Source organism: Salvia splendens, chromosome 8 (assembly GCF_004379255.2).
Source record: "Salvia splendens isolate huo1 chromosome 8, SspV2, whole genome shotgun sequence".
Classification (NCBI taxonomy): domain Eukaryota; kingdom Viridiplantae; phylum Streptophyta; class Magnoliopsida; order Lamiales; family Lamiaceae; genus Salvia; species Salvia splendens.
The window spans coordinates 4766810-4788317 of NC_056039.1; the positions used below are offsets into that span (position 1 = coordinate 4766810).

At 34.7% G+C, this 21508-nt stretch overlaps 3 protein-coding genes across 3 annotated transcripts; 1 reads left to right on the top strand and 2 right to left on the bottom strand.

Annotated features, from left to right (window-relative positions):
* The first annotated feature begins 486 nt into the window (after window positions 1–486).
* Window positions 487–3579, top strand: LOC121744866 (receptor-like protein kinase HERK 1). Its single transcript, XM_042138543.1, has one exon. It carries the CDS (start codon window positions 754–756, stop codon window positions 3238–3240), a length of 2487 nt encoding a protein of 828 aa, XP_041994477.1. The 5' UTR covers window positions 487–753; the 3' UTR covers window positions 3241–3579.
* Window positions 3580–8900: 5321 nt separating this feature from the next.
* LOC121743758 lies at window positions 8901–9616 on the bottom strand. The gene has a single exon (XM_042137124.1). The coding sequence runs from the start codon at window positions 9440–9442 to the stop codon at window positions 9020–9022; it is 423 nt and encodes a 140-aa protein (XP_041993058.1). The 5' UTR covers window positions 9443–9616; the 3' UTR covers window positions 8901–9019.
* A 3492-nt stretch (window positions 9617–13108) lies between these two features.
* LOC121743821 lies at window positions 13109–14688 on the bottom strand. Its single transcript, XM_042137186.1, has 3 exons — window positions 14366–14688; window positions 14106–14270; window positions 13109–13505 (listed from the first exon to the last, which is right to left on the bottom strand). The coding sequence occupies exons 1-3, from the start codon at window positions 14645–14647 to the stop codon at window positions 13320–13322; spliced, it is 633 nt and encodes a 210-aa protein (XP_041993120.1). The 5' UTR covers window positions 14648–14688; the 3' UTR covers window positions 13109–13319.
* Between the last annotated feature and the right edge of the window lie 6820 nt (window positions 14689–21508).

Here is a 21508-nt window from a genome sequence, read left to right on the forward strand (position 1 = left end):
TGTGTTTATCATTTATGTATAACATCTGCTGCTGTTATTTTTAAGATCCAACCCCAAATCTACAATTATGGGTTATCAGAGTTTGTAGCTAAGAAGAAATAACGGATTCTTTATAGTTATAAACGTTACTGTCTATACATACTAAATAAATAACGTTAATAATCATGAATATGAAACTATTATGTAAATCACATAGTAGGATAAATAAATAAAGCATAATAAAAATTCATATTCATATTCATATTCGAACTTCTTTAAATAAAATTAATTGAAATAAAATAAAATAGAATGAGAAAGGAGTAGTCCAACTGATTAAGTCAAAAAGACAAAATGTTAACCCACTCCATTGTCAAATTCATAAATATCTCTCTATCTCTAAACACTTTACACACACATATTGTCATTTTCCATTTTCTAACTTCAATTTTCCTTTGGATTTTCCCATAAATCTTAGGACTGAATAAAAATGGATGTGAACGTCTGTAGTGGAATCATCTCGTTTTAGGAATAAAACTATATTTTGAATTTGGGTCAAAAATCCAGTTGAGGCCAGGTCTGATCGCTTTTCGATTTGTTGTATTCATCCCATCTCCATTTTTTGGTTTCTTCCCCCTTTATTCATTCCCTCTCACCATTGCATTTGACTTTGTTCAACACAAATCTCGTTTCCCCATCGCCTCTCCCAGCTTTTATGTTATCAAAGGTGCAATCTTTATACATTTCACTTCAATTGCTGTCTTACTTCAATATTTGATGATGGGATTTGGGTTTTCAATTTGGGCTTTTTTGCTATTGAATCTCGTTTGCTGTTCAAGGGGATTCACACCCGTTGATCAATTCTATGTCAACTGTGGATCGTCGAGCGACGCCGTTGTGGGTAATATTACTTTCATTGCTGATAAATCTGCTGCGAAATATCTCTTAACCCCTCAAGAGATTTTAGCTGATAGCAATTTGAATTCGATAACTAGGGCTGATGATTCCCCTTTGTTTAGAACTGCTAGGATCTTCAATGGTCCTTCTAAGTATACGTTTCCGATTAGGCAAAGCGGTAGGCATTGGATCCGCCTCCATTTTTACCCTTTTACTTATCAAAATTATGATATGAAAACCGCTAGTTTCTCTGTTTTCTCTCAGACGACTACACTGCTTAGTAATTTCACCCCTAAGGGTGCTGTTGTTAGGGAATACTCTGTTAATGTGGAGAAGGGGGATCTCGTCATCGCCTTTTCGCCTTCTAGCAATTCGAACGCCTATGTTAATGCTATCGAGGTTGCATCCGTGCCCGATGAACTCATCGCGGATGCTGCGCAGCTCTATAGCTCTTCGGGGCAGTTTACTGGGCTGTCGGCTCAGTCCCTGCAGACGGTTGCCAGGTTGAATATGGGTGGCCCGTTCGTGTCATTGGTGAATGACACATTGGGGCGTAACTGGGAACCGGATGGTCCGTATTTGAAACAGCCAAATCTTGCTACTAGTAAATCTAATATCCCAGCTGTCCAGTACCCTAATGGTGGTGCATCGGCAGACACTGCTCCACCGACTGTTTATGGGACTTGCACGAAGATGAACTCTGATGGTGATCCGACGAGTAACTTCAATGTCACCTGGGACATCCCGGTGGATCCTGGTTTTCAGTACCTGATTCGGTTGCACTTCTGTGACATTGTGAGTGCATCACCTACCGATTCTGTGTTTGATGTTTACATTGACACATATATCGTTTATCAGGATCTAGAACTATCTACGAAACTTTATGGGAAGTTAGCCACTGCTTTCTATGCGGATTTTGTTACCCCGGTGCTTGATAGACCTAACGTTAGTGTAAGCATTGGTCCATCTCCTAGGAGTTCTTATCCTGATGCGTTTCTAAACGGTTTGGAGGTTATGAAAATAAGAAATAGCGAGGACAGCCTTGCTGGGGCATCTATTTTTCCGTCGTTTCCTAAATCGAAGAAGAATTTAGGAATTATCGTGGGTCTGAGCGTTGGAGTACCGGTAGCATTGATTTTGGTCGGAATTCTGTTTTGCATGCACAGAAGAAGGAAACGTCAACAACTGAAACTCTCAAAAACATGGGTTCCTATATCAGTTAATGGTGGAGCTTCTCACACCATGGGAAGCAAATATTCGACTGGCACAACCGTTAGTGTTGGTTCGAACATGAGCTATCGCATCCCTTTTGTAGCAGTGCAAGATGCAACAAACAACTTTGACGAGAGCTGGGTGATTGGAGTTGGTGGGTTTGGCAAGGTTTACAAGGGAGAATTACACGATGGTACGAAGGTAGCTGTTAAGAGAGGCAATCCCCGGTCCCAGCAAGGTTTAGCAGAATTCAGAACTGAAATCGAGATGCTTTCCCAGTTCCGCCATCGCCATTTGGTTTCCTTGATTGGTTATTGTGATGAGAAGAATGAGATGATTCTGGTGTACGAGTACATGGAAAATGGGACTGTCAAAAGCCATCTCTACGGTTCAGATCTTCCAAGTTTAGGCTGGAAAGAGAGGCTCGAGATATGCATTGGAGCTGCAAGAGGGTTGCACTATCTCCACACTGGCGATGCCAAAGCAGTTATTCATCGTGATGTGAAGTCGGCAAACATATTGGTGGACGAGAACTTGATGGCTAAGGTTGCTGACTTTGGACTCTCTAAGACAGGGCCAGAGCTTGATCAAACTCATGTAAGCACAGCTGTGAAAGGGAGCTTTGGTTACCTCGATCCTGAGTATTTCAGAAGGCAGCAGCTGACAGAGAAATCGGATGTTTACTCATTTGGCGTCGTCTTGTTTGAAGTTCTATGCGCCAGGCCTGTGATAGATCCATCTCTACCCCGAGAAAAGGTTAACTTAGCTGAATGGGCAATGAAGTGTCAGAAGAAGGGCCAACTTGATCAAATCATTGACCCGAATCTTGTGGGGAAGATAAAACCCGATTCACTCAGAAAGTTTGGAGAAACAGCAGAGAAATGCTTGGCGGATTATGGAGTGGACCGGCCTTCAATGGGCGATGTTCTTTGGAATCTTGAGTACGCCCTTCAGCTTCAAGAGGCAGTGATCCAGAATGATCCCGATGAGAACAGCACAAATGCTATCGGGCAGCTGTCTCCGCAAGTTGGTGAGTTCAACCACGTCGAGACTACCACTTCCGTTGCCCAGTTTGAGACCTCGAGTGTTGATGATCTTTCGGGTGTTTCGATGAGTAGAGTTTTCTCGCAGCTGGTGAAGTCTGAGGGCAGGTGATTTAAATGCTTGTAGATGATGTTTATGTTTGAGATTCCATTTGTCATTGTTCATGTATCGTTTTCAAGCAACATTCACATGTGTTTAATTGTTTGCGTTTCTTGCCTTCATATGGTATGGAAATTGAAACCGGAGTTGTATTAGATTTTGGAGGGCCTCTGCTCTATGTAATGAAATTTAGGTATCATTGGTTTTATTGCATTTTGTAATTTGTAATTTGTAATTTGTAATTTGTTATAATCAAGATTAGCAGATTTGATACGTAGATACACACTGGTAAATTGTACTATTAGTATTTTTTTATTTGGATATGGCATTTGACATTATGTTATGATTGAATTGGTGAGCTGTTTCCCCCTTATATATATGCCCATCTTAATATTTTGTTTTATATAGATCTACCTACCGTAAAGGTTGTATTCTATGAAAGATAAACATATCAATACTTAATTCTTGTTTTCGATAATTTTAGAGAAAAGGTTCCTAAATGGGAACTTTTTTGTATTCTATAAAGGATATACCTAACTGTCAAAAATTTGTTTAAAGAGAAAGTGTATTCTATATATATCCGGAAAACTGAAAAAATCGAACAAAAACCGAACCAAACTGATATTGTGTAACAAATATCCAAAATATAAACTTTCAGATTGGGCTCCAACTATTTTGTGTGCTACATGTATTTCAACGGTAAAAATGACGCAATTAAATTGTTTAACACTTTGTTAAGTTTTCTAATCAAATAGTTCACATAATTTTAGAGAAAGAAACATCGATAGATAATGATATTATTAAAAATGAAAACTACTAATAACTCAAGAGGGATTCACAAAAGGCAAAGTTGATGGCTTCTTAAACTCCACATGAGATAATAATTGTATCGTAGATCATAAAATTTGTAACTATTTGCTAGAAAGGACTAACATATAGTACTATAATATACGTGATGAATTGCAACCTTTTCCGGCGAGTGGGGAAAAATTACCCCAAAAAAAAAAAGTGAAATAAGATTATAGTGGCGACGAATCCAACGAAGTCGTGTATTGTAAGTTCCATAATTACAAGCATGTTTTTGAACTTTATGATAATGTATGGTTTTATGGTCGGCCCATTTCTTTCTCTTTTGGCCTACTCCTCCTTCTAATCATGCTTCCCACTCCATACCTTCTTATACTATTTATTACTACTATCATTTGGTCTCTTTGAAATTTTTGTTTTGTTATATCATAACTAATTGCATTGCTGGCCTAACTATATAAATCGGATTCTATAAAAATAAAAAATTATTTTCATTTTAGTTTGTCCTATGTAAATGGTTCACTTTCATTTTTTTTATCAATAATCATCGGCGGATCCAGGTGGGGTCGCACGGGGTCAGCCGACTCCACCGGCGGTCCACCGAACACTGCCGGAAAACATCATCTTCGACCTTTGACCTGGTGCAGTTCCGTCTCCGACCCCACGGCCAGCTTCAACTCTACCCGAAGCCTTCCGCCTTTTCCAAAAACTAAGAGGAGAAAGGAACAATACTAATAAGAATAGAGTAGAGATAGATAAGGGGAGGGGTTGCAGAAGATGCTGATGTATTCTCAACGAAGAAGATGAACAGAGAGGTTAATATTGATTTTTGGGCTGAGGAGTGGTTAATACTCCTATTGATTGTTGGGTTAGAAAATCTATAAGTAAAAAATCTAATTGATTGCCTCTGGTCACTCGCCGTTAATACTGCTTTTTCATTTAATTCGCCTGCCAATAATTTTCTAAGCCATGTAGTATTAACTTTTTTTCTCCTTAATTTTCCCACAAATTTACATAAATTCCTAATTTATTTAAGTTTATTAGTTAAAAAATTAGTCAATACTGTCCTTTTTAAATAATTTTATCTTTATTACAAGAGTTACAACTTTCTTTATAAATAAAAATTCTATATTTCTACCCAATTATTATTTTGATTAAATAGAAAGTTATAGTAGGAGACTAAGATTAAGATTTTTGAGGGGCATAGGCTTTGCACAAAAAAAATTGGTGCGTTATTGATATTCTTTTAATCATGTTTTATTATTTTTTTACTTTTATTTTGTTTATTTGACCTAATTTTTATGAATATAATAATTATATACTTATGTTTTTTTATTATTGATTTTAATTACCATCCATATTAAATTAATGGATAAATTTATTTTAAAAATATCTTGAGTTTGTATCTGTTCTCATGAGTTTTATCTGTTCTTCTGGTGCTAATGTTGAACACAATCAACGACTGGAAGATATGTTTGCAATTATTTCCAATGATAAAATTTCGGCCAGCTTCAAAATATGAGTATTCGTAAAAGTTAAAAATATAAACTCGTAAAAGTCAACTATCGTGATAAAACAAAGATAATTTTATTTGTAATGTATTTTTATAATATATATAATATTATTATATTAATTATCTCGTCCGACCCCACGATTTTTAAATCCAGGATCCGCCCATGTCTATAATGAGATGAGTCATATTCTCCACTAACATATTCTAATAACTTTTTTTCTATTTCTCTCATCCTTTATCAATTACACATTAAAATGTCACAAATCTATATTTTTGTGGGAGTAGGAGTATAATTTTCTCGATTTAGTTTCAATTTAAATGAATACAATATGAAAAAATCGATATGTTACTCCTAAATTTTGAGAATCTTTTGTTGGTATTGCTATAACGCTAATATTCTGTTTATGCTAGTATTTTCCTATATTATTTTTTTATTCTTATTCATTAATAGTAGTAATTGTTAGTATTAGGATTATCAACTTTATATATTATTATGTAAAACCTGGAAACCATTAAAATGAGGAAGTGAATAAATTGAGATTTGATTTTTAAATGAAAATATGAACTAATAAAATAAAAAACAATAAATAAATGGTAATATCATGAGCATGTAAAACTTGTGGAATGTCGGACAAGTTTTTATTCAAACAGCCAAACTTAGCCTGCGTATTAACACACCTTTTCCATATCTAAGCACTTCAAATTATTGTTCCAATATGATTGAAACAATATTCTTGTTATCTTAAATTAGTTAAATTACATTTTAATTAGTCACTTTCAAGTTTCAGTACACTAAAATTCCCTTTGCAGTGTCCTTTTACTCTACGGCGAAATCCGATTTTTTTAATGATGTAATCCCAATAAATAAAGAGCTAAATGAGATTATAGTCACGAAATGTGATCAATTATTTCACGAATATTATAAGAATAATTTCAATCATTTTACCAATTAAAATGACGCTCAAATTTGGTTTTAAAAATATCTATCTGTTTTCATGTTCGATGAAATTTCAATAAACTATAAAAGACTTATCTCTTTTGAAGGTTGCAATAAAAATAACAGTTGTATTCTAATAGTAAAATCTCTTAGTAATCAAGGATTCAAGATGGTTATCCAGAACAAAAGTACAATAATAAACAATGTTGAAAATTTTCAAAATAACAAACTAAAAGATTAACGAAAATATCCCGGCCCTTACAAATAACTGAGTCAATGCACATTATTTTTATTTGTATATGCATTTGTGAATATAAATACAATGATTGGTGGAGCTTAACTACTAACACTACGCTACTTTTTAAGTTAATTAAGAATTAGAGAAGAAATCCCACCATCAACATAATATTCTAATCCTCTTTTCTTATTTCAAAATTAAAGATTCCTTCGAAGGTTTTGATTTTGAACATAAATCAAATAATCATTGAGCAATAAATGTGTTTTAAATTTGTACTACTCCACAATTTAGTCAATGACGAAAGCTTAAAAGCTAAAAGGTCAAGTTTAAACCGCTATTTAATTCATAAAATCGTTAGTCTTTCAGTATTAGTAATACTTTTCCCCCTAATTAAACGAATAAAATATTAATAATGCAGCTTATTAAATGCATATTAATCCTGATATGAATAAATAACCATTGAGTCATATCTTAGGAGTAATTTACATAACCAAAATCAACTATAAGCTGAAGATCAAATAATTAGAAACCAATAATAATGTTATTTATTTATTTGCCTTTATTACGGAGAAAATTACTACCTCCACTTTTAAATAAGTTTCACACTTTAAAATTTGATAATTTAACCACGACATTCTTCTCATTTACCTTTTTGAAATTTCATAATTTTATATGTATTTATTATGATACTAGTATTAAGTAGTAATAAGATCTAGCGTAAATTTTTTATATTTTTTAATGTGTAGTTTGACGATTGGAGACACTTGTTAAAAAAGTGAGGGAGCATATGATACTAAATCTCTTTTATTAGTACTCCCTCGGTCCTTGCTAAGATAAAACATTTCTTGACTGACACGGGATTTTAGAAGTTATTGGTTAAAGTGTTAATTGGAGAGAGAAAATGTGGGTGTAGGTATTAAAATAGAGTGAGAAAGATGAATATTTTAATATGATTAAGAAAAACTGGTTGAGTGTATTAATTGGAGAGAGAAAATTTTCAAAAAAGTAAATGTGTCATCTTAGTTGGGACAAACTAAAAAGGAAAACGTGTCATCTTAAGCGGGACGAAGGGAGTATATTTTATTTTGAAGAAGGGAAATTCGATTAGATGAATCCTCAACACACACAAAAAGTTGTTATATCTGTTTTATTGATATAAAAAGATTGATGTGAGTCTACAAGTGCAACTGAATTCTAGTGGTGGACAATTTTAAATTCATACGAAGAAATTAAAAAATATAAAAAACCTTTTTATGAGGCAGACAAGTGATAACACTTTAGTGGAGGAGTAGGCTAAATTGAGGTTATATGAATCTGAAAATCGTCCATGGCTGTAAAATTGAGTGGTGGATAATTACGTGGAAAATGAAAAAGTATAATTGAAAATTACATTGGCCGACCCTTCCAAGCACTTCATGTGTTTTCTATTTGTATATAACAAAACAAAGTCATTCACGTAAATAGTAGATAAAGGCATATGTGATATGTTTCTTGCTTTTTGCATCTTTATCATTCTAGAAACTCTTTTGTAAAGTAGAGTATATCAATTTATCGATTAATGCCATATTTTAGTTCTGATCGATATCATATGACTATTTATTTATTTTTTTGCTTTAGAATTTAGATGATGCGTGCATGTTTTTGCATTCATAATTACATTATATGTATTTGACACGTTTTATTTTGAATCACTGATTTTTACATGTCATTATATGTAGTGTTCTTCCGAGATTACGCATTCCACATTTGTCCTCATGAGTCATCATCTTGCCTTAACTTTTTAACACTCGGTTGCGCCTTAACGTAACCTACATTAATTATATATTTTACGTCGTCGTGTTCAATTGTTATGACTCATTATCATATAATTATCCATCTAGAATTAACTTGTGAAATTTAATCTCATGAACTAAATATAAACTAATACACATTTAATCATGAAAATATAATCCGAATAACCCCTAATACACATCTTTAAACATTTATTTAGAATGCTGCTAATTGAATCTTTCAAATAATCAACAACGTTCATGAATCATTTATTAAAAAACGTTCATATTTCCTATGCATAATCCCTAAAATTATTTTCAAAACAAGACAAGATATCAATATACAAAACAAAACCAAATTATAAGAAATTATCCACCCATTATATATCCCATCAAAATAAGATTAAATTCTATGAAAAATAAGCATATATTTAATATATACTCACATTAAAAACAAAACTAAAAAAAACAAGAAAGCAAGAAATTTAGAAGAAAAAGAAAAAGATTACACAATGCATTAGTAGTACTTAATTAGCAACATCAATCTCTGTGGTGCAAGAGAGCAGCCGCCGGAAAATATAGGTCAAGGCGGAGCAGGACGCCGACTTGGCCTTCTTCAGCCCTTCCACCGGCTTCTTCTTCCGGTCATCATCTCGGTGGCCGGAGTTGTTTTTCTTTGCGCTGTCTTTGCCTCTGCCGAGGCACTTGACCTTTGCCTTCTCCTCTTTGTAGTCTTCCTCCCTCGAAAACGTGTAGCTTCTCAAATACATTTGCCTGCACGAGATGCTGTCCACCACTCTGGGGCGGCCGTGGCTGGAGTTGTGGGATTTGGAGCTCATCGACCTAACGAACTCGAAGTCGGATTCCGGCCATTTGTAGAGGTTCACGTAGGTCGCTCTCACCGGGACGCGGGCGTCGTCCACGCAGCTCGATATGCACACCGACGCCATCGTCCCCAGGTTTTTTTGATCGATTTTCTTTATTTTATGTAACAAGAAGACTCGCTCCGCCGGATGGAGAGAGAAGAAAGTAGAGAGGGAATGTTTGGCTGAGGTTTTGAGAAATAGAGAATAAACGTTTATAAGATTATAGTGGTGACCTATTAGGAGTACTCGATTTATTAAAATATAAATTGGGTTTTTAAACATAACCACACACGCACACATATTAATATACTCCCTATTTAAATATTATGATTTTTGAATTATAGAATAAATAGGAGTCCTGACTCTATTAGAATATGATATTCATATTCTAGTGCGATTTATTAAAGTTTAATTCAATTAAAAATATGTATATTGGAGAATGGGGCTGATTTGTCCTGATGTGATTGGTTGGAGAGGAATTGTAGTGGTCTTGATTTTGAGGATTTTTAGAGAAGATAGGGATAATTGGCTATAGCCATCGGGATTCATTGACTTTGACCTTTATTCGTGAATATCTTTTATGATTCTTATTTCTTTTCTATTTTTAAACTAGTCTATATATTACTCTCCATATATCGCCTGCACCGAAGCTATTAAATATATTCCTCGATTTTTTTTTATTTAAGGGGTATGATCTTGCCATAAATTACACTACTACTACTATTTTTAAACAAAATGTTAGATCTATTAAAAAAAAGTAGTATTGATTTTCCAACAATTCGGTTCCGCTTTGATTTTAAAATTTTTGATTTTTTTCGATTCAATTTAACGAAAACTTGCTAATCATATCGATTCAATTTCATTTCAGTATGTATTTAATCAGTCGAAATGCAAAATATTCTCAACCCTACCCTTAACCTCACTATTTACACAAGTTTGACGGCTGAGATGTATATAATAATAGAGACGATTTAATTAAATTTATAAAACAAATGCAAACAATTAATCTGTTACTATTATAACGTATTTGAAAGTCAAAATTTTAAACAGCGGCACAATTACTGAAAGTCAAAATTTGTACTACGATTCTTCATAGCTACTTGTAAAATTTGACCAAATATATATGGAATGGTCATAACATAATTTAATTAGTAAAAGGATTTTGATTTTATTATGGACATGGAGTATAATCTAATTATCAATAACAACAGCCAATAATTTAAATGATAAATCCACCATATGCAATAATAATGCGTAAAAATAATCTATTTATTTAGCTCATCAACGATGGATTAATCTATTTTAATAATTACGACATACCATAAATGGTTTGGAACCATAACCTCCACAAAATTTATAACCTCCTCAAAATTAATGCAATCAAGCACTACTTTAATAATATTTTGACACCCTATATCCATCGTGAAAAGATATACTACTATATGTGACTTGATTACTAAGCAAGTGCAGTAGCTAGATTCATATTACTAATAATTTGAGGTGAGCAATCATTTTTCTCAAATACTCCACTATATAAGATGATATCATAATTAAGTAGTTAATTCTAGACGAAATTCATGGAGTAATTAATAACTCAAAGATCGCAAATATTACTATTAGTTATCATGTTGATTGTGTTGAATAATTAGATGGATGATGATGAACGAGAATAAGCCCTTAATTGTGAAGTATAATCCATCAAGCTAATTACTTACTAATTAAATTACTAGTAGTATATATATTAATTCGGTCAGGTGCATGCATGGTAATTCATATGTGTGCATCATGTTTCATCTATACAATGAATGTAGTAAAATATAAGATCAATATAGAAGAGTAATTTAGTTTTCTAATTCTCTTCATACTTTTGCTTTATTATTTAATTAGTAATATTAATGTTTCCAAACTTCCTCTTATTACATTTTCCCTTTATGAGGTCATCTAATTAATTAAGGCTGCGAATTCTCCAGAGAAGACAATGATGAACTACCAACCCACTCCAAGAAATAAATTAGAGATTTTCCATCATTGCTAAAGCATTCTTCTTCTCTTCTCTTTTGATATGGAAACATCATTCATAATTGTTGATTGCAAACAAAAAATGGAGTACATATTTTGTCACAATATATGTTAACCTATTTTTTTCTGAAAGCATCTCCAATGGCGGACGTCCGGTCTGACATCCGCGACGGGCGACCGGGACGTCCGCCATTGTGGCATGGCAACTCGGATACGGACGTCCCGTAAGGACGTCGGATGTCCTCGGACGTGCGGGCGACGGGCGGGCAGACGTCCGCCATTGTGGCGTGGGTCGGACGTCCGGGTCGGACGTCCGGTATTTATTTTGTTTTATTACTATGTAATTTTTTTTTCGAATCATGTATGTTTTTTTTAATGAAATTGTTAATTTTTCCCATTCGTATGCGTGTTGAAATTTTATTTCCGTAAACGTAAATTGCTTTATTTGTGATTTTGTGATTTTTTTTATTGCGAGAAGTCCTAGTAGGAAGGGGCGATGGGAAGGGTGGATTGTGCAGGGGAAGTCCTAGTGACGTGGCAGTGGGATGAGAAGTCCTAGTGACGTGGCAGGAGGTGTTTTTAGGAAGTCCTAGTGGATGTCCGAGTGGGACATCCGTGCATTGGAGATGCTCTAATAAGTATTTCATGATTCCTATGTAAATGTATCGATCTCTTTGCTTGTAAATCATAGTACTGACGCCAGAAGGAAATGAGGAAAAAGTAAGAGGCTGTTCTTTATATCTCATGTTTGCAAACTAACACAATAATTTCAGATTTGGAGAAATTGGAAAATTGAACCTTATATAAATAAGGTTTGGGAAGCATATACTACTAGACTAGGTTGTTGGAAGCATAGAGGAAAAAGTTACAACATGGGCCGATAATTCTTTTGTGGTAAGCCCGTACAGTTTAATGGGCTTGGGCCTAGACTACAGACTAGGTTATTTTTTGCAATCCAAATTCTAATTTATATGCGCTAATCCAAAATCCTAATACTAGGGCGAGGGCGAGGTGGCTAATTCTAAAGAATCTAGTCATATAATCGTCGTTTTACTCTCTTTCATTACATCCATCAAATCCTAATACTAGGTAGCTACGGCGCGTGACACCCAGGTTTTTAGGCTTTTAAGTTTTTCTTTATGAACAATCATACATAACCACTAATTCTAGTGTAATGCAGCTTCTCCACAAATCTTCACCTCTTATTTTCTTCAAATAATGATTCGTGTTTACGAATTAATCCATCTTTGTTTCATTCAATTTGTGGATGTCCGTTTTTTCTTCCCAAGAAGAGAAGGATATACTCCCCTCCATTCCACAAGTTTCTTTTATCTTTTTCCTCCATTTTTAATTTCTATATTTTTTTTCAAGCTTTTTTAGTAGTACTACTATCAAAAGGGGTGAGGTGACTCTGCTCTACTCCTAATTATTGAGAAATAGAAGTTGGCCAGAAATTGAAAGAATTTTTAAGTTAAATTAAATTAGAAGAAAATTTAAAAATTAAAATAATTTTTTTTATTGAGATTAAAATAGTAAATGACTATTTAAATTTATTAAATTAATAAAAAAAATTACACATAATATGTTATTATTGACCAAAGACATTGATTTGGTTAAAGCTGAGTGTCTGTGCTAATGATTTTGTAACGCCAAGTCAAAAGTATTAAACACGATATTAGAGGTTCCCTCCCTCTCTAACAAAGCACCATTAGCACTAATACATGGTATAGATGGTTAGATAATGTCTCTTTCATCAATAATGTGGAATCAATAAAAAAGTTTTCTTTACAAGTCGAAGAACCTTGCGAATGCAATATTAACATTATCATAAAACCAACTTTACATCAACAATGAAATGAAAATAATTAAAATAGTTGTTTTATGACTTTAATAATTCTTGATGAAAATAATAGTTAAAGAAATCAACAATAAGATCAATTTATCAAAATGAAGATATTAACGCAAGATCAGATTTGTTGAGTGCATCAAGTATAGTAATCCAGCTTTGATAATCGTCCTCGTCTTCCTCTTGAAATGGACATTGAGTTGCTTTCTCTATCACATCATTTCTCGCAAATCTTCCCCTCACTCGCGGCCGACTGTCTGCCAAAGTCTTCCTACATTCATACTGTTTCAACCAAAAATCCAAATGTTTAATTACTTGCAAATAAAAATTTCACCATAACACATCTTAATTAGATCGATTGTTTATCTTTAAACTCGATGAGAACTTATAGATTCCATAAAAGCATAGTTAGGCAGTGAAACCTACTTAAGTGTGACAAGTGCCATCAATTAATTAGGAGTAATATTTTTTAAAGGTCAATTATAGAGTAAATACTATACGGATGTTTTATGCAAGTTATAGATTAAATACTACTCCACCCATCCCACGAGAGTGTACACTCTTGATTGGGCACGAGTTTTAGTGCACAATTAATAAAATTATTGTTAGTGGAGAATGTGTCACACCTTATTAGACAGAAAAGACTTTTTAAAATTAGAAAGTGCATACTCTTGTGAGACGGACTAAAAATAAAAGAGTGCATACTCTAATGGGACGGAGGGAGTATAACTACTTAGGTCATTATACGTGTTGCATGGAAGGATGTATAAAATAATGTAAATAATACTAATATGCTTTTATTAAAATAATTCAAGCTTTTATTAAATAATTCAAACAATGATTAGTAGTGGCCCCCCAAATAAGTAAAAAGTAAAAACGAACCTTGATTTTCTTGTTGAAGTTCCTGAGATTTCTCTTGCTTCTATATCTCTCAATTCTCTCTTTTTTCTCCTCTGGGCTGTAGGGAATGGCTCTATTCATGCTCTCAAATAAGCTATTCTCACTTGCAAATGAGCTATTTGACCACTTATAGCACTGTGGCATTTCCTATTAATTAGCCAATAAAACACAATTTAAGTTATTACTATGGTCTATAGTAATGAGATTGCAATAATAAAACAAAGTCTTGGATGATATGATACCTGGGAGCTGTCATGGCTATTTTCTGATTCAATGTTGTAATAGGCTTCCACATTTGTATCAATGAGATATTGGCAATTGATGAGAGTAGGACTGTGTGCTCCATAAGTAGTACTATTCGAGTTCGGGGAATCCACGTGGCTGCTGCTACCACTGCTGTTGTGCCCAATGGAATCGTAGTAGTCGCCACCGCCTAAGAGGGCCGGAGTGGGTAGGGGCGGATACACGAGCTCAGCTGCCGGTGCGTGGTGGAGTGAAAATTGGCCCCAATATGGTCCGGACATAATTTTTCTTGCTAGTGTTTAATGTTATGATTTTTGTGGGATAATATTATATGGAGTATATAAAAGGAATTAAATTAGGTAAGATTTTGATCAAAGGCCTTATCAATGGATGACGTCATGTCCGATTGGGCGTTGACTTGCCAATCTTGTCACTTGGCCTACCACATGACTAGGGATGGGGTGGTGGAAGTGGGGAAGGAAGATATTTAACAACTTATACAAATGGTAAATTTAAAATTCCTTAACAGAGGAAATATTTACTCATTGGGCTCAAAATCTGAATATTTAAGCTTATCTATCCCGATCAAATTCCTGCTACATCTAATTAGACACACTCAATTAACACGAAAACTCGAGCAGAGTTGACCCGAAAATCGATAGACTGATCCGCTTGACATTCCTAGTATTTTTTTTCTCTAATATTTCTTTTTTGGGTTTATTTTTTTGTAACGAATTGAGTTCTTTTAATATAAGAATATCTTTCTAAATGAATCTGTAAATTGCATAAATTTAGTGTTTAATACACTGGTGTTTCAATTTGTGTATGTGTTTCTCAAAATAGCAATTTTAGATGGTGAAATAGCACGTGTAACATAATAATGAATATAGGAGTATAAAAAATGCCCCCACCACTTACTTCAGTTACAAAATATGCTCTTTATATAGACTAGAGGTAGAGCCATGTGGGTAGCACACACCCTTCTTTACTCCAAAGTCTAAACTATATGCTATATATATAATCTAGCTTAGGCTTTCTAATTAATTTCTACTTTCATTTATTTCTTTATTTTGTTTTCGTTTTTGGATGTTAATGCCCTCATGTTGAATTGGGATCAAATTAGATATCATGTTGACCTAATATTTTGTTTATAATTACTCTTAGATACATGGAAAGGGTGGAATATGGATATGAAATAAATAACCAATCGATCCACTATGTTTTTTTCAAAATCTTCTATCGTTCGTATAATCGATGTTAAGATTTCATCAACGTATAATTTTATCAGAAGATGAATAACAGGATTAAAAAAATCTTTTTAATAGTACAATATTTTTTAAAAAAAATATGTATATTGAAGATATGTCTATGTCATGCTAGCCTTTTCTAAGACTAAATTGTTGCCACTACCATATTACTCATTTGATATTGATCAATTTGCAGAGTGCTTCCTGCCTTTTCTCTCCCCATTTAAAAAAAACAGTTGACAATATTCCTATGTAAAAAAACAAACATATAGTAACAAATTGCAACTTCAACTTGGAAGAGAATTCAAATATTGATCATTAGCCCTAGCTTGTATATATTCTAGCATGTGCTACTAGAAATTAAACATTTGATGTTTGATTGAGAAATGAAAATCATTTTGGGCCGTTTCATCACCAAGATATATATCTACGGCAGAAGCATCCACTTTAATGATAATATAAAAGCATCTCCTCAGTCCTCATTGTATAAATGCAACTATGTTAGTATATCTATATTGTAGACACCAACCTCTTTCTCTAGATTCTAGCAAGTGGATTGTGGAAGGCATTAACTCTTTGGAGAATCGTTTTGAACCAAAGTGGCCCAAAAATTAATTATTCAGTGCTTTTAGCAGCACTACTTAAAAGATAAATGGATTGTGATGTAGTTCGAAATAAGCCTATACTCTATGATAATAATTCATGATGCAACTACGATTAATACAGTTCACTAGTTTGAAAATTCGTAAAATATTGATAAGATTAGTATTATAGAATAAGCTTGATGGAAATGAACTTATTTAGTTTTATTAATTTTATTGATAAAACAATAGCACATGCATTAATTTTCATAAAATAGGACAAATTATAATATGATGAGGAGTAGAAGATGCATGGTAAACCCAAAGCAGAACAGCTGCCTTTCTCCGCATACAAAGAGCCCTTAGCTTTTCTGATTTTGACCTAAGCTTCTCCTTAATCACTAACTCTTTAATCAAACATTGCTGCCTCATATTATTATGTGGAATAAAAAAATTATTTGTACAGTACGTACCAGGTTCGGTAAATGTCAATTTTTGAAATCAGTGTGTAATTTTGACTTAATCTTCTGCACAGTATTGCAGAAATGATCATGTTTTTATAATAATATTAAGTGTTTAACAAAGTTGAAAATTGATTAGGCCTTTAATGGGTCCAAAGCCGAAAGTGAAAATTAAAAGTGGTTCAAATCACGCCTTTAGTGGTCACCGGAATCAAAAAAGTGGGCCGTGAGGCCCGTTACATAATTAGACACGAAAAAAACATGATTATAGTAAAATAAAAAAAAACATCTTGGATTATTCTGAGGTTCATTAGATTTCCTCAGTAAAAGACAGATTTAGCAATAATCACTTTCTATTTTTCAAGATTAATGAAACCCTTTCTATATATATATATAGTAGGAGTAGTATACAAATATGTTTCCAATTTATTTTATGTTACTAATAATAATAAGTTGAGTGATAGTATTAATTAGTTTTGACACAAAACACACAATGTGAAGCATTGAGTGCAGGAGTGGAGATTTCTACATCAGGTGAGAGGGGAGTGTTTTGAGTTGAAATAGAAGGAAGAAGAAAGAAGTGATATGCATGAATGATGAATCCAATTAGTCCAAGTCCAAGATAAGGCTAAAACAGCACTATAGTCGCTTTCGCATCTCCATTTTAATGCCAAAAGAGGAAAAATAGGAGAAAAAGGCGCAGCTATAAGGAATAGGCTTTTTGGTTAAAAGACAGCAACTATCTCAATCTATCAAAAACTATGGTGCTAATTAAGTCAACACTTGTAGTTGGTTAGGTTCCTGGTTATTATTATTATTATGCTCATTCTTGCAAGTTAGAAACTACTACTACTATAATAGACAATCACTTTCATTTTGAAAAATTTTGTAACTAATTATTTACTCCAACACATGAACATGCATGAGAGTTTGACACTATATCATTCTCTCTAGTCTAAGATTAGGGCTTCATCCTAAATTGTTTGTCTTAGCTCTTGCGTAGATGGTAGTATAAATTACTCATAATGGGAGGAGAGAGAGTTTTTGTATGTCGGCCCAGATTGAAGCTGAGCCCAATACTCAACGCATAGCAATTATGGGCTTTATCTTGGAAAAGGCTGAATTGAATCGTATATAGTTGTTAAAGATTTTGTACATGTAAGTCCGATAATATTCCAGTTTGTAGCAGGTAATCAGCAAGAGTTTAACGCCTCGACATCAAAATTGTCTTGATATGATAAATCTTTGTGTAGTCCAACAAATAAACATCATTTTTAAATGAATTTAAATGCTGTAGCAAAATACTCTTACGATATTGTATTTTACCGATAAAACAGTTTATGTTTAAAGAATCTATTCAGATAATCAAGCCTCATCGGTAATTGAAAAACATTGTGGGTGGATGCAACAAATTTTTTATATCAATAGATTTTTTTTTATAAAAAAAAGTACCACTAGCTTGTATGTAAATGACAAACAGTGTGAAGAGTATTACAAAAAATTGCGATTGCATTTTTAGTTGACCTCCGAAAAATTTGCAACCTCCGTAACTAAATTTGCTTGGCAAAAAGAAAGATCAATTCATAACTACCCAACATATATAGTATCAATGTTTTAATACTTTAATGTGTTAATTAATTGGAATAGGTTGAAGCAATGTGTATTTGGTATATATGGGTTACTAATTAAGTTTTGGGCCACCCAATCGTGAAAGTCAAAATTATTCGTAAAATCTCAAATCGCAAAAGAAAAAAAAGAATAATAAAATTTAGTAGTATCAATTGAAACGTAGATTTATTAGAAGAAAATGAGACATTAAACTTGCAGTGTTCAGTAATGAACTCTTTATTCACAGATCACACCTGATTTCTGGGACCATCTCCACCGTATTTCCCCCTTTCAACCAACGCAACCTTTCCAAATACATATATATATACCTCTCAACACACACACACACACACACAAACATGTGTTATGTATATATACATTAGTACTATGATTTGCTACACTTTACGCCATGTTATTGATTGGACCCCTTGCCCCCTTTTTGTGTCACGGGCAGTTGTGTTCATAGTCATATACTATTAGTTTATTTTTTATCGTATCATTTTCTTTGCCGCTTTTGTATTTATTGAAATACCTCGTTTAATATATGCTACCAGTACTCTTCTTCATGTAGTATTGTTTAAATATTATTGGGCTTGCTAGCCGGAATTGATGTTGCAAAAAAAAAAAGAACATTTGACATTTATTTTATTTACATAGTTTAAATTTCACATATGTTAGAGTTGAATATAAATTAGATTATATGTAGTAATAAATAAAGATAAATATTGGGGTGGGTCTAAATACGGATATGGCAAGGATTTTGACTGACACGTGCTTGTGATATCCTTAGAGCATCTGCAGCAGCGGGTGTCACGGCGGACGTCGGACCGGCGTAGCGGACGTCCGCCATTAGGCGTAAACCCGGCGGACGCGGATGTCGCTTGCGGACACCGGAGTTCCGCGGCTTTTCGACGACGTCCGTCGGGACGTCTGTCATTGCGGTGCCATGACGGACGTCCCGGTGGACGTCCCGATTTTTAATTTTTTTTAAAAAAAAACTCTATATACGGCTCGTTGAACTTCATTTCATTTCTTTTGAAGATATATGGAGCATCATAATAGTGATTCCCCCGCCACAAGCAAGTCACAAACGCCGACTTTTCCTGTTAGAGTTGGGGGATATGCCGGCGGAAGTACACCGATATCCGGGTTGATGCCCGGAATGGCGCCGATGATGCCCCAACCCCAAATGGCGGGGATGATGCCCGCAGGGACGGAACCAGAAATACAAATTAGCCGGTGCTGGAATTTAATAAAATTATAATAATATTTAAATAATTAAAATAATAATAATATTGAAGAATTATAATATAATAAAAAAGAGAGATGTAGTCAATTTATTTAATATGAGTAGTTGTTCTTTTAAAAATTAAATAAAACAAAAAAATATGATATCAAATTTAAAAATTAAAATTGTTTGAAATCTGAAAATAAGCATGATGTAGGGAAATAAAACATTAAGTTAAATGAAGTATTAGCTCGAAATACTTTTGTAAAAAGAGGTATTAGAATCAAAACTAATCTAAATTGTTATAATTTTGTTATTTCTCATTTAATTTGATTTTATGTATTTCAAGTAAGTTATTTATATACATATAATATATTATAATTCTTTTGTTTAAAGTATATCATACTATAATTTAATTGAATCCAATTAAATCTGTATTTAATGGAGTCGTTTAATTACGTGATACGTTTATTTAAATAAAATAAATTAATTAGTATATCTCAGTGACCAAACTTGTTTATTAACTCTTTAAATAGTAATGGGTTAATAAACTAAATCAATTTAAATTGGGGTAAAACCCATTTAAAAAGGCCCAATTGATCTAAACCTAATAAACACGCGCCGCCGTATCATCTTCTTCCTCCTTGTGAAAATCTACTCCGGTCTGCAATTGTTTTTCTTCTTCTTTCTTCTTTGTCGATGCAATTTACTCATTCTCTCTTCTCAAAATACAACAAAAATTAAGTCTTTCATGGATATTAAATTTATCAATATAACAGACACAACATCTGAACATGGTAGTCATGGCTGGGTAATGAGTTCGGCTCCGGCCAAGCCCCCGCTCGAGCGGTGGCTTGGCCAACGCTATCTCCGTCCCTGGATGCCCGTGTACTACAATACGTACCTCCCTTAGTGTGCAGGGATGGGTGGGATGATAGCTCAAATGCCTGGGATGAGTGTCGCGATGACGGGGATGATGCCCAAAATGCTCGGGATGAGTGCTGTGATGACGTGGATTATGCCCCAAATGCCCGGGATGATGATGCCCGGGATGATGCAAGGCATGCCTGCCGCTGCGGGGGGAGCAGGCAAGGGGTCCCCCAATCACCTGGGGACAATGTGTATCGCCCCTATATGGATTTATTGTCTAGTGATTCCCCCCAGAGTACTCATCTGGAGACTCAGTTCACCGACATTGAGACTTTCTCTTTTGAGGAGTTGGGGCTATCTCTGGTCAGGGAGTCTCCCACTGAGATGCCACTGGCGGCAGGGAGGATGCGGAAGCAAGGGAGAGGGAAGGGCAAGGGCAAGGGCACTACCTCGTCCTCGCGTGCGGGGAACGAGGGTGGGGCGGGGGCCGAGGAGGAGGGGGAGGAAGCCGGCGGGAGAAAGAGGACCATCTGGAGCATAAGGGAGTGCGTCGCGCTGGCGAAGGCCTGGATAAGTGTAGTCGATGATCTCTACGTCAGGGCTAACCAGCATATCGATAGAATGTGGTGGCGCATTAGCCAAAGATACCTCCAATTCAAACCGCCAGGTGAGAAGCCTCACGATGGAGAGCAATGCCGGAAACAGTGGGAGCGGCTGAGGAGGCAGCTCAGCCAATTTGTCGGCATCTACCAAAACAACCTCCGCACGGCAACCAGCGGCATGTCTGCCGATGATGTGAAGCTTTTGTCTCACCATCAGTTCCCCGACAGTGAATTAGGTTTCGGGGAATTCAAATATTGGGAGGTCTATCTTGTGGTGTAGACTTCCGCCAAGTTTAGTTCGGGTGTTGAAGCTGGCTGGCCGAAGCGGATGAAGATCAACGCCTCCGGGGAGTACAACAGCAGTGCCGGTTCCCACGAACTCCCTGACACCGAGGCATAGTTCCCGACCCCTCAATCGTCTTCCCGCTGCCGTCGTCCGGTTGGGAAAAGACCGCGATGATGGCTAGGGGAAGCACTAGCGGGTCCCCCGAGGTCCCAAGCATACAACAGCATGAGACCCTGATACATACCATGGATAAGTGGTA

What these genes read in the sequence shown, in the direction of transcription:
- LOC121743821 (XM_042137186.1), bottom strand. Translation starts at nt 14,647, where the DNA reads ATGTCCGGACCATATTGGGGCCAATTTTCACTCCACCACGCACCGGCA. An exon ending in ATAGCCATGACAGCTCCCAG is followed by an intron (nt 14,271 to 14,365) that starts GTATCATATCAT and finishes GCTAATTAATAG; the next exon opens with GAAATGCCACAGTGCTATAA. An exon ending in ACTTCAACAAGAAAATCAAG is followed by an intron (nt 13,506 to 14,105) that starts GTTCGTTTTTAC and finishes TGGTTGAAACAG; the next exon opens with TATGAATGTAGGAAGACTTT.
- LOC121743758 (XM_042137124.1), bottom strand. Translation starts at nt 9,442, where the DNA reads ATGGCGTCGGTGTGCATATCGAGCTGCGTGGACGACGCCCGCGTCCCG.
- LOC121744866 (XM_042138543.1), top strand. Translation starts at nt 754, where the DNA reads ATGATGGGATTTGGGTTTTCAATTTGGGCTTTTTTGCTATTGAATCTC.